Source organism: Poecilia latipinna, unplaced genomic scaffold, assembly GCF_001443285.1.
Source record: "Poecilia latipinna isolate Pla-1442-1.1 unplaced genomic scaffold, P_latipinna-1.0 Scaffold150, whole genome shotgun sequence".
NCBI classification, from domain to species: Eukaryota; Metazoa; Chordata; class Actinopteri; order Cyprinodontiformes; family Poeciliidae; genus Poecilia; species Poecilia latipinna.
This window is the reverse complement of record NW_015112766.1, coordinates 485,418-497,957: the sequence shown is the minus strand read 5'-3', so window position 1 is coordinate 497,957 and position 12,540 is coordinate 485,418. Positions and strand designations below refer to the sequence as shown.

Genomic DNA, 12,540 nt, shown 5'->3' with positions numbered 1-12,540 from the left:
CAAATACTTGGTATGGTTTTGTATTTTTGTTCTGTGGATACAGAGTTTTGTGGAAAAGTCTTTGCTCCCTTACAGGTTTTTTCCGTTTTTCATCCCTGTTTATTTTAGCTGAATAATTAATATTGAATTATTGATGTTCTTTGTTGTGCTTTCTCCCTCGGCTCGCTGTCAGAAATGCATGCGGTTCAACCCGGACGCGACGGTCTGGATCGCCAAGCAGCGGATCCTGTGTACGCTCAATCAGACCCTGAAGGACGTCCTGAACTACGGCCTCTTCCAGCCGGCGAGCAACGGGAGGGACGGCAAGTTCCTGGACGAAGAGCGCCTCCTCCGAGAATACCCACAGCCAATCAGCAAGGGCGTCCCCTGCCTGGAGGTCAGCGTTCGTCCAATCAGAGCTTTGATGTCGGTGGAATCTGTTAACCGGTTATTTTACAGACTCTTGGGTTGATGAGGAGTTTGGTTGGTAAAGTGTCTTTGAGGTATTTCAAAGTAATTTGCTGATAATTTCTAACTTAAACAACTGAAACAAATATAATAGTCCAGAGAAATGCAGATGAAGGCCTTTTGTGGCAGTTTGCTGCGTTTCATCGCCTCTTTGGCTCTGATGTCTCAGATTAAAGCAGAAATAATCATCATATTTCATATCCTCTGCAGGTCGACCACCTTTCATCTCCTGTTTGTTAAAAAGTGTCTCCTACACCAATCAGATTCTCTCTGAGTAAAAAATGTACTAAAACACTGATTGGTCAGCAGAGGTCATGAAAGTTAATAAGTGAACTAATTAACTTTTTAATCAAAAAAGTTAATTCATTTTCCATAACTTCTTTAGTTTTGTCTTCTTCTGTTTGACGGAGCAAAAAAATAGAATAAAAAAGTTATTCTTACATTAAAAGATGCAGTATTTATACTTGCTCTGAATCACTTAAAGGTTATTATTTAACTCATTTTGTATTTATTTCACTCATTTTTTCATTTATTGATTTATTTTACTAATTTTTTTTATTTATTTTACCCATTTATTTCTTTATTTAATTTTGGCTGAAATGGCTCTCCATAGTAACAACATATTAGATTATTATGTAGATTAGAAGAGATGGAGAGAAGATGTAGGGATAAAGGGCAGCAGTAGATCTGCAGTTTGACATTCATCTCTCATCTGGTAATGTTATACGTTTTCTTTCATAAATCGATAAAATGAAAGTCCTAATTTTCAGGAACTCCTCAGAGTTTTGTTCCTTATGAAGTAACAAAGTGTTTGTGTATCTTGTTGGGATGAATGAGTGAAAATGTGGCAGCGTGGAGCGTTTCCCAGCTCAGCGCTCACATCTTATCACATCCTCTGGCTGCGCTGATCCAGATTATCGACACACAGCAGGTTCACTGGCAGCAGCTTTCTCTGAAACTTTAGCAGATGGCATTCAGACGGCGTCATCCTCAGTTCAGGTCTGCTTTACCTCAGAGCGGCTGGAGTCCGTTAGCTCTTTACTTTTAATCAAGACAGAGAAGGTTTGAGCTTCAGACTCCCTCAGCAGCAGAGAAATCTTTTATTTGATTATTACCCCCCGTTACATCTGTAATATTCATGAGGCAGATTTGACATTTAATATGATCCTAATCTAACATCCTTTATCTGAGTAGTGCTGACGTCTGAACCCAAATTCAAGTCAGTTTATTTTTATTCTACCAGGACAGAATCTTATTGCTTTGCATGTTGAAGGGAGGACTGCTGAGATTTCTGGAAATTTATCATAACACTTGAAGTTTTTGAAATTATTTTTGTGCTTATATTCAAAATGTACAGTGTACAATCTGAAAGTTAATTTCTAAGGCTCATGCAAGGTGAGATCATTTCAGCCCCAAACCGATAATCTCTGTTCCCAAAACCAGGTTGCTAATCCCAAACTAGGTTCCTTTTAGTTCCTGACTGTTTCATGAAAGATCTCTGCAGAGGAGAAATCACCCATCAGTCATGCAAAGAGCAACGTTTCTCATTTATTTACAGGAACGGCAGCAGATATGCAGCAGCACAAACATTTGTCTCTCCTTTTCCCAAATGAGGAATCAGTTTGAATACAAAACGTTTCCAGAACCCGGCACTCACAGAGATTAGGAACCACAGCCGCTCCAGAGTAGCTTAATTCTGCAAACACTTGAAATCTCCTGTTAAAACGCTCATAACTAATACTAATACTTTAAACACCAAATATATTTTAATATGCATTATTACACCGAGTGGAAACCGTCTGAGCTCCTCCTTTACATCCATGGTTTTTCTCTACAGTCAATCATCTCCAAGGAAACATATGGACTGACTGCTTTACAAATGCCAGCCAATAGTTTGTCATGTAGCAGCCAAGCTGCATCTTATTTCAAATATTTTACATATGGTTTGAAAATCTACGAATCTTGAAACGCAAACAGGCAGAGCTGCTCTGTACGGCGTTCAGTCAACTGACACTGATGGATGTGCAGTTCCACTTTAAATCAGCAGGTGGCGATGTAGCGCCACCTGCTGTTTTTATTCATTATGCTAGCTTAATGGTTGGGTTGTTAGCTTAGTCCCACATTCATGATGTTTGGATACGAGAGGTTCATGTTCCAGACAAATCACTCAGGAGTCAAAATGATGAAACCATGAATCAGTTTACCTCTGAAGTTGGATTTGACCCAGAACCACATTGGGTCAGAACCCATGATCCCCCAAAGGGGGAGACTTGATGGTAAGAAGAAGAACCTTTAAATCCATGAGGTGTTTTTCAGTGAAGCCGCTGGTGGATCAGAGAACTTGGCTCAACTTAAGGCGACTAATGAGCAGAGAATCTGTAGAACCAGTTTAGATTGATGGAAATCCACCTGAGCTCTTCACTGGAGGAACGGGAGAGATTACTGGACTCTGAACAGGAAGGTAAAAATCACTGGACTTACCCAAAATGATTCAAACTCGGAGCAGACATATTAGATTTTGAGGCCGGGGTTGATTAGAAACGGTCTTTATATTTTAGAGACGTCGTCGTTTTGCATGTTTTCTCATGTCAGTCAGTGGAGTGATGCTGATTTCTACAGATGGGCAATTTCCACTTCTGATTAGTGACCATGAACACAGGCCAGCTGAAGATGTTTAATCATTTTTTCCTCCAACAGTTTCGCTACAAGAGCAGAGTCTACAGGCAGCCCAACATCGACGAGAAGCAGATCGCCAAACTTCATACAAAGGTAAGGGTGGCCATTAGAGCCCCTCACTGTGTTTCTGTAAAAGTCGTGTTTTTAAAGTTTGCTGCCATCATGAGAGCTGAAGGTTGAGAGGTAAATAAAGTAATTAATGTTGCCCCAGACAGAGATGTTTACTGCCACTTCGTTTTGGAGGGAAAACAAAGCGGCAGGCATCTTTTTCACTTACTGCAAATTATCTTTTAATTTTTACACCCTGCAATTAAATTAGCTGTTGCTAAGTTAGGTTGCTATGCGCATTATGGTTTGTTCTGAGAAAAACAAATCAAAGTGTTCTGAATGATAAAAAGATTAGTATCATACCAAATTACACATTTATATCAGAAACAACTGTGAGCTGGACGGGACCCGAAATGTCTGCCTCCCGTTCTACTGTCAGAAGATCCATCCAGCTTTTAAAGTTCATACACATTATTGATGAGTCAAGCCTGTAAGTCAAAGCAGATGGAATATATATTGTTTTATTCTGTTAAACACAAACTATCACCATTGCTTCTCCATCGTCGGCCATGTTTGTTCCTGCTGGGTTGGGCCAGCAGGAACATCTGGATGATGATCATGTGACTCATGTGAGGCAAAAAAAAAAGGTTTCCATTAAAGTTTTGCGAAATAAACCAAAGAAACCACATCATAGTGCCAACACTTTATACAAAAAAATGAGTTTTTTCATAACTGGCGTTTTTCCATTCAGCAAATTTAATTTCAAAATGTGGAATTATGCAATTAAACAGTCAATAGAGGGACGGCTAATGTGTTTCTGAAGGATCCAGTCGTACTGGAATCAGTTATTGATCCATCCGATTTGATTAGTCAGGCTTAGTGAAAAATCTGGTCATCATCAGCATAACAGATATTGACTTCATACCATTCAGTATTTTACATATTCCTGGATTAAAGACAATAAGACCGAACACTGAGGCCTGTGGAACTCCTTAACAAACTGAGTCATTACCAACATGAAGAATCTGTCAGATAAATACGAGCTGAAGCTTCGTCTGTTCGGCCCTCTGTGGCTCTGCTGCCCCCTGCTGGTGAAAAGACATAAAGAGAAAGATCTCCCACTTCCTCCCACTTCAGTCTGACACACTCTGGGAAGTGCAATCTGAGACAAATCTGTTTCACACCGAATGCGCTGCCAGAATAAGACATAAAGAATCACAGATTACAGTTTCTGTGTAAAATCTTCCCTGTTTGGTTGGAGTCAGACTGTTTGGGTTCGTTTCTGGTCATTCGAATGAAATGAGGAGAACAGTTCTTATCCATCTCTCCTGTCCTCTTTTTTTATAATTATTTGGAAAAATGCTCCTTTTCCTGGCAGATGAACAGCAGACTCCTCTTCCTGCCTCCATCCCTCCTATATGAATTGAAATGAGTTTTCAGCCTCCTGCTTGTCTGCTTCCAGCTCTGGGCTGCTGTCCTGCAGCCACTGTAATCTTGTTGTGCAGCCAAAGCATAAATGTCTGTGGCAGCTCTCTCCTACTGGACCTGGTAAAACCGTCTGACAGCAGCTCTAATTTCACATCCGACTGCAGGGAAGAGAGACGGGAAGGAACACAACCAGAGGAAAATAAGAAAGGCAAGAGGAGGGAGATGCTCATAAATATGGAACAGGGACATAAATACATACAGTCAAGTTTCCAAAATGTTATTAATGTGAAGAAGTGTTTCTCTGGGATATTTCTGGTTCTAAAAGGAGATATTTTAGCTCATCGTTCCAGGAGTTGATCCTGTTGCTTTGCTGTGTGGTAGAAAGAGAAGATCAATGTCCAAACTGGCTCCCTGTTCAGGACAGGCAGGGAGGAGACGACACTTTCCTCCTCATCCTGATTCATCAGGCCTGCAGAGACGCTCAGGGACAGGCTGGACGGGGACATTAAATAAAACACGGGGCACACGCAGTGCCGCCAACATGATCCTTTGACATTTCCAGATATTGAACCGCTGGTGAGTCACTGCAGCCGTCAGTCTGACAGAAACCGAGTCACTTCGGATGATTCTCTGCTTTCAGTGCAGCTGATAATAAAATAATCAGTATTTACTCAGATCTCTGTCAGCCAGCTGCAACATCCAGTCAACATCTAAACATGTTAGCTCTAAGTAGCGCCAGCAGTGCTGCGTCTCAGGAAGTAAATAAAAATAGGTGTTTAATAAAAATAGGTGGATATGAAACTTTTATAAAAACATGTTTTCAACGCTCCTGTTCCTTCTCCCAGTGCTCACTGCAGAAACACACAGTTTGGTCAGAAACAGCCAATCAGAGCCAGGAGGAGGGTCTTATTGCTGTCAATCAACCTCAAGTACACGCTGCTCACCCTCCGCTTTGCTCTCTGCAATGCTTTATCAATAAATGCTAAGGCTAGTTAGCAACAGTTTTCCTGTAGTAGTAAGTTGTTTCTCCACCACGAGCAGCGTGTTCACAGGAGTGATGGACAGCGCTCAGCCCCGCCTCCTGGCTCTGACTTGGGAGGTGGAGATCAATGTTTTCACAGATTATCTGTCTCAGAACATCGATACTGAACAATAAATAAAACATTCCTGTTGCTGATGGACGGCACAGCAGAACTTGTAACATTTTTGTCTTTAATTTCAGACGCAACAAAATCAAATTGCTCTAGAAATCATGACGATAAAATCTCCTTGGAGAACAAAGGAACTTTTTAATCAAATGTTTTTGTGGTGGATTCCAGAGATTCATTCAGTTTCCAGTCAGTAAATATCAGAGTGACTGTAGCTGCTGGTCCAGCTTGTTGCTGCTGCAGCTTTTGTTTCTGCTCTCTCATTCTTCCTGCTCGTTCTCTCCCGTCCTTCTGGGAGCTGCTCTCTTATCTATTTTTATCTAACGGCCTGAAAAGAAAGCAGACAGAACCGAGCCGAGCAGAAAGGATCCGCTCCGTCCTGTCCTGATGTCCTCCCTCCTGTCTGTCCCTTATCTGCACATTCAACTCGGTTCCATTTTATACTTTTATGTTTGACCTTCTCTGACCTTTCCCCGTATCTCTAATTGTATTTCAGTCTCTGTGAAAGTCCCCGGATGGATCCTTTTGTCTCAGCGTTCTGGTTTGATGACCCGTTTGTCCTCTGTGTGTGCAGGCCAACCTGAGGAGGTTCATGGACTTGATTCAGCAGAACCAGGTGGACAAAGTGGGGAAGCTGTTGGAGCGAGGCCTCGACCCAAACTACCACGACGGGGAAACTGGAGGTGAGGCTGCAGGCTGGACACAAACAGAAAGAAACACTGGTGGAAAACCTTCTGCTTATCAGAGGGTAATAAATGGTTCTGGTTCTGGAGGGAAACCCAGACCCAGAAAAACCTCCTCATCCTAGAAACGTTTGATCAAAAACATGATTTCTTTTAAAATGTCATGTTTCACTTAAGCACATTTAGTTTCTCAAACCCACTTTGCAGGGTCAGAGCGGCTCCCGTCTGTTTCCACAGCTTCATCTGCCTGATGTCAGAATGTGAGACGATGAGCTGAAACGTTCGACACGACTGTTAGTGATTCTACTGAACTGTGAACTGATCTCCCATTTCAGAAGCAGAGACACAAATGTTTGTGCCACTAAATGTTGTAAATGAATGAGAAGTTCAGCATTTTTCATCGTGACGTCAGATTTCTGTCTCTGCAGAGATCTGAGATAAAACGGTCCAGGCCTGTAAGGCAGCTGAAGTATCTGGACCAGAACCGGCTTGTTATTAGTTTTAACATTGCTCCGTAATGTTCTGTCCACAAACTGGATCCATGATGGGAATCAGAACTTCTGACTGATTCTGGAAACGAGTTCAGCTTTGTGAAAGTCAGCAGCTCTAAAGTTGTGACACTCAGACGGGACAGAGTCTGAAACCAAACTGATGTTCAGGAGAAATCACCGATTTGTCTCATGTGAAGTTAGTTTGAGGTTGGCCTGGTTTCCTCCTGGTTCGGTTCTGTAGATGTAAACACAGCGATCCCATGAAGGCACCGACCAAAGCAGGTTACAGAGTTCATCTGGTGGACCTTTGGTTCTAGTTGATGGATTCGCTGTCGCCCAGTTTGTTTTTTTATGGTGCTGATCGTAACGAAACATCGGCTGCAGGAACATTCTGTCTTTATGAAAACCCAAAAGTCAATATCTCAGAAAATTTGATTATTGTGAGAAAATGAAATCTTGAAAACTCATGAAGTTGCACCAAAGCTCTTTCAAAGGAAGTTGAGTGGAAGGAAAAAGTGTGGAAGGGAAAGATGAACAGTGGTAACTGCAGCCTGTAGAGGAACGTCGAGTAAAATCCATCCAGGATCTGGAGGAGCTTCAGGACTGGACAGAACATCTGGAGGCGGTTCTGCTGCTTTACCTTTGAGTTGAGGAGAATAAATCCAGTTTTTGTCTGGATCAGTTTCCTGAGCGGCGGATCAAACCAGACATGTTCAAACGTTTCCACCTTCGTCTTGTTGGCCTCAGGCAGCCAGAAACTCGCTGCCGCCGTTTGTTGCCTTAAGAGCTGTTGACTTGACTGCAGCTCCAGGCTCATAATGATGTTTATTTATCATTATTTAATGAACGTGTCAGGAGTGTCTGTGCTGCGGTTGGGCTTGAAATGAGCAGCGTTGAGTGGACAGACGAAGGTGAACAGGAGGATGAGGAGCAGATCGGCTGGTAACCAAACCAAACCTCCAGAGCTCCTCAACCCGCTGGGCACCGCGCTGTTCATGAAAACCAATAATGATCACTGCAATAACTTCAACCTGGCAGAAGTAGTAATAAGCAGAAACATGAGAAGAGGGAATCCCATTAAATAACATGGAGCGCATCACCTTCAGCAGACTCCTCATTTAAAACAGCAACTAGTTCAGATCCAAACTCTGAACTGTGAGGATCATCAAACCCTCATTATCAGATTTCCATTGGATAATTTTCAGGATTTTTCTCATTTTTTAAATTCGGTTTGAAGTTATTTCTGAGAGCGTTATCGTTTTTTAACCCTGATCCAGAGTGTTTTCTCCAGGAAACCGGAGCAGACTCTGCTTCCACCGGCAGACACAAACTCTGAGCCTCTTTATGGTTTAATATCTTTGCTTCCGTTTTTATTTATGAGCTGAAAATATTTCCGTCTCCTGACTAATTTCAGCTCAGGAACAGAGTTCAGTCTTTAGCTTTTATATCAAAGATGTTTTCAAACATTTCACACATTACATTCCTGGGAGCTGGACCTTATAAAGCTGCTTTTTCCTGGTAAATATTTTAATTTGATCATTTCTGGGCCGGCTGCTGGTGCCGTAATAAGCTGATTATGTTGAACTGGGACATGTTTGTTGTCTACTGGTGTCTTGTTTTGATGACCTTGTTTAGCATCATCAGCGCTGCTTTAATCACCTCTTTGCTGTTTTCCTGTTACGCCTCATAATTAATAGAGAACCAGCTGACCTGCTTTATCAGATCAAAAACCTGAAGGGAAGAAAAGTGAAGTTTGAAGATAAATTTCAGGGAAATGTCCTTCGGTTCCACTTACCTGGAGAAACCCACAGAACCTCTGGAAGCTTTTACTTTGAAATTATGCCCTTACTGTACAGCATTTTATTCTTTATTCTGTTTTTTATAAATACTTTATATTCTGTCTTTGTGTGATTATTTGCTGCTGTTGCACAGAAACTCAGAACAATTGATATTTATTTTAAATTAAAATAAATTCTATTCTGTTCTGCACCAAATATCATTATAAAGTACGTAAATTAGTTGAACCCTATCATATAATATTTGTTATGAATTACCATCCAGTTTTATGTTATGTAATTAAATGGGAGAATCTGAGTTAAATTTGATTGATACATATAAATGTCTTTTTATTACTATTGTTTCTGGCTTTCTGTGCTTAACTACATAATTAAATAACTTCATATCTCCTGCTGAAAACAAACATCTGATTGGTTAACACTGAGCTGCAGACCAATCACAGCAGCAGCGTTAGCCCAGCTGATTGGCTACAGTAATATGGAAACGTAAAGTAACTTCATTTTGTTTCTCAGCAAATGACTCAGTGGAAAATACATAACAAAATAATTAATGAATATTTAAATAGTAAAAAAGTAATAATTTATTTAAGATAATCTGATTCTTTAAGTTTTGGAACTTTTTAAGTTATTGAATTGTGGCACTTCTGGCTTCCCGTACCTGCTGTGGTCCAAAAGTCTCTATGTGATTCATTCTGCCTGAACCACATTGGATGTGTCAACCAGTTCACTGATCAACCAGTTCACTAATAAACCAGTTCACTGATCAACCAGTCCACTAATCAACCGGTTCACTAATCAACCGGTTCACTGATCAACCAGTTCACTGATCAACCGGTTCACTGATCAACCAGTTCACTGATCAACCGGTTCACTGATCAACCAGTTCACTAATCAACCGGTTCACTGATCAACCAGTTCACTGATCAACCGGTTCACTGATCAACCAGTTCACTGATCAACCAGTTCACTGATAAACTGGTTGTATAATCCAGTCATGTTCTGTTATTTTAACTTTAATTTTGTTTTCCATGTTTAGTTGCTTTGGTTTGTCGTTTAGTTTTGGTTTTTCGTTGCTCTGTGGCGTCTTCGTCATGTCCAGAGGAAACTATTATTTAAACATATCTGGTTTTATATTTAGTTTCCTCCTAATCCCAAAAAGCTGGAAGAGATTTAAAATGAAAACTTTGAATACTTGAGAGGAGCAGAGAGGAAACTCTGGAACGTCTTTATTCCAGTTTTTCTTTTAGGTTTTGGTTTTTCCTGCTGGCTGAGCAGCAGCTGCTCCGTCTGACCCCTCGCTCATCCAGTTCTGTAATCCTCTGCTTCCTCAGCAGGACCTCCTCGTTTCCTCGTTTCCAGGCTTGCTGTGCGTCTTGTTTTGCCTGTTTGGTGCTGAGCTGTTTTCTCCTGCGGTTCAGATCTCACTCTTCCTCCCAGGAGTTTTGGAGCCGCTGTAAACTCGTCTCCCACGCTGAGCTTTAGAAAACAAACCTTTTACTGTCTGGGTGCTGGAAGCTGCAGGAAGTGGATTTGCCCTGAATGGTGTTTCTCCTCCAGAGAGCCCGCTGACGGCGGCGGCCCAGCTGGACAACGCCGTGGAGATGATCAAGGTTCTGAAGAACGGAGGAGCTCATCTGGACTTCAGGGCCAAGGACGGCCTGACTTCCCTCCACAAAGCCGCGCGCGCCAAGAACCAGCTCATCCTCATGGTGAGGAAACGCCCTCTTCCTCCTCTAAAGATTAAAAACCATCATTCAGACGTTAAATCTGCTCGGCTCAGATCATCTCAGGACGTTTTTCTCCTGACAGATCAGTGAGATGAGAAACTTTCCTGTTTTCCCTGAAAAAAAATGGATCATTTTAAAATGTCAGTGGATCAGACATGCAGGAAGCTGGCTGCTCCAAATTAACTGCAAAACTAAATGTTGGCTAAATATTTAGTTCCAAATTAAACACAGTTTGTAATATTTAGTTTTTTTAAAAAAAAATATGTAGATAAATAATTTAAATATTAAAAATGAACATTTACATATTTAGCTTACAGCTAACAATTTAGTTTTTTTAATATTTGAATGTATTTTTAATCATGTAAATATTTAACATATTGATAACTCAGTAACTTATCAACTTAACTTTAATTATTTTACAAAATATTTAGAATAGAATATAAATATATATTTTTTGTCCCACAGTTTAACTGTTACATTTTTAAATGACACATTATGATGGTGAAAATATGACTGATAAAATCAAACCCCATTTTTCCTCTTATGACCTAAATAACCAAATTATAGCTGTTGATTTTTGAGTGTAACTTTGCAAACGGCTCCCATTACAGAACATTTATGTTCGCTCTTATTTTGGAAGCTCTGATTGTTTTAGTCATTTCTTTCTAAGGAGTTTTTGTTTCATGAAACAAACGGAAGCATTTCAGATTTTTCTGACTTTAAACTTTTATTAGAAATGTCATAAACCAGGATGGTAAATTTAATGTTAACATTTGGTTCAGATCAAGTTTGGTTCAATATTCACTTTGATGCAGATGGAGAGAAAACCTGGGATGTTTTGTGTTTTTGTACGTGGAGTTAATGTCTCTAAGAAACATTTTCTGGGTGAGCAGACTTGTAAAACACAGTTGATGTGTTTCCAGGTGAGTGATATGATAAAACATGGGAATGTTGTGTGTTTGTGGATCCAGACGCTGCTGGAGCTGGGAGCGTCTCCAGACTACAAGGACAGCCGCGGCCTGACGCCGCTCTACCACAGCGTGGTGACGGGCGGAGACCCCGGCTGCTGCGAGCTGCTGCTCAGCCAGCACGCCTCCGTCTGCTGCCAGGACGAGAACGGCTGGCACGAGGTCCACCAGGTACACACACACACACACACCTGCACACACGCGCGCACACACCTGCACGCGCACACATGTTTGTGTGACTATCCTTGTGGGGACTTTCCATTGGCTTCCATTCACCTCTACAGCCTAAACCTTACCATTACCCTTATCCGAACCCTAACCAACCAAAACTCAATTCATACCTTAGCCCTAACTCTGACCCCTGACCCAAAAACAAGGTTTCCCACGGTCCCCACAAGGAGCAATTGGTCTTCACAGCTTAGTATGTGTCAGGAAAATCGTCCCCACAAGGTATTACATACACACACACACACGCACACACACTAACGTGTGCACACCTGCACACACGCACACACACTCACGTGTGTGTGCGTGTGTGCAGGTGTGTGTACTTGTTTATATTACGGTGCGGGGTCCAGAGCACGGGAGCACACCAACGTCGTGGGGCCCAAAATGCCGGACCCCGCATGGGAAACCACTCTAAAGCAGCTTGGGATGCTCTCCTAACATGCCTCATGCATTTTTTTCACTTGGCCCACAAGGTAGCAAAAACTGGAAAAGTGTGTGTCAAGTGTGTGTTCTGGCCTTCGGATTCATCAGATTGCTTATCTTCCTCCCTGTCAGGCTGTAAAATCTCAGCCTTCCTCATCCGTCCCGTTTCAGAGCTGATAAGCAGAAGCTGCTGCCGCTTCGCGGTCAGCGCGCCGCTCACTTCACCTTCATATTCAGAGGAAATGTTTCTCCTCAAACTTCAACTGAAAAGTTTGTCCGCTCAGAAAAGACTTTCTGCTGAGGAGAGGAAAAGTTCATTTCTCTTGCAGCGTCACGCAGGGTTTTCACATTTTTACGTGTCATTCATGTCTGTTTTGTTTTTAATTGTTCGTAAGCTTACTGATGATGAAAACATGATGTATAATTCAGATGGAGGAGCTTCATCTCCCAGACCTCTGACATATTCACCATGACGAC

General features: G+C 41.6%; 1 protein-coding gene across 8 annotated transcripts in view; it reads left to right on the top strand.

The window, feature by feature from the left end:
- Positions 1 to 177: 177 nt before the first annotated feature.
- Positions 178 to 12,540, top strand: part of LOC106945570 (SH3 and multiple ankyrin repeat domains protein 2) — a 127,752-nt gene continuing 115,389 nt past the window's right edge. For all 8 annotated transcript variants that reach the window (XM_015029336.1, XM_015029334.1, XM_015029330.1 and 5 more), the window contains exons 1-5: positions 178 to 376; positions 3,145 to 3,216; positions 6,322 to 6,430; positions 10,275 to 10,426; positions 11,416 to 11,583. In XM_015029336.1, coding sequence (XP_014884822.1) covers positions 179 to 376; positions 3,145 to 3,216; positions 6,322 to 6,430; positions 10,275 to 10,426; positions 11,416 to 11,583 — 699 coding nt within the window. In that variant the 5' untranslated portion in view covers position 178. The remainder of the gene's footprint in view (positions 377 to 3,144; positions 3,217 to 6,321; positions 6,431 to 10,274; positions 10,427 to 11,415; positions 11,584 to 12,540) is intronic.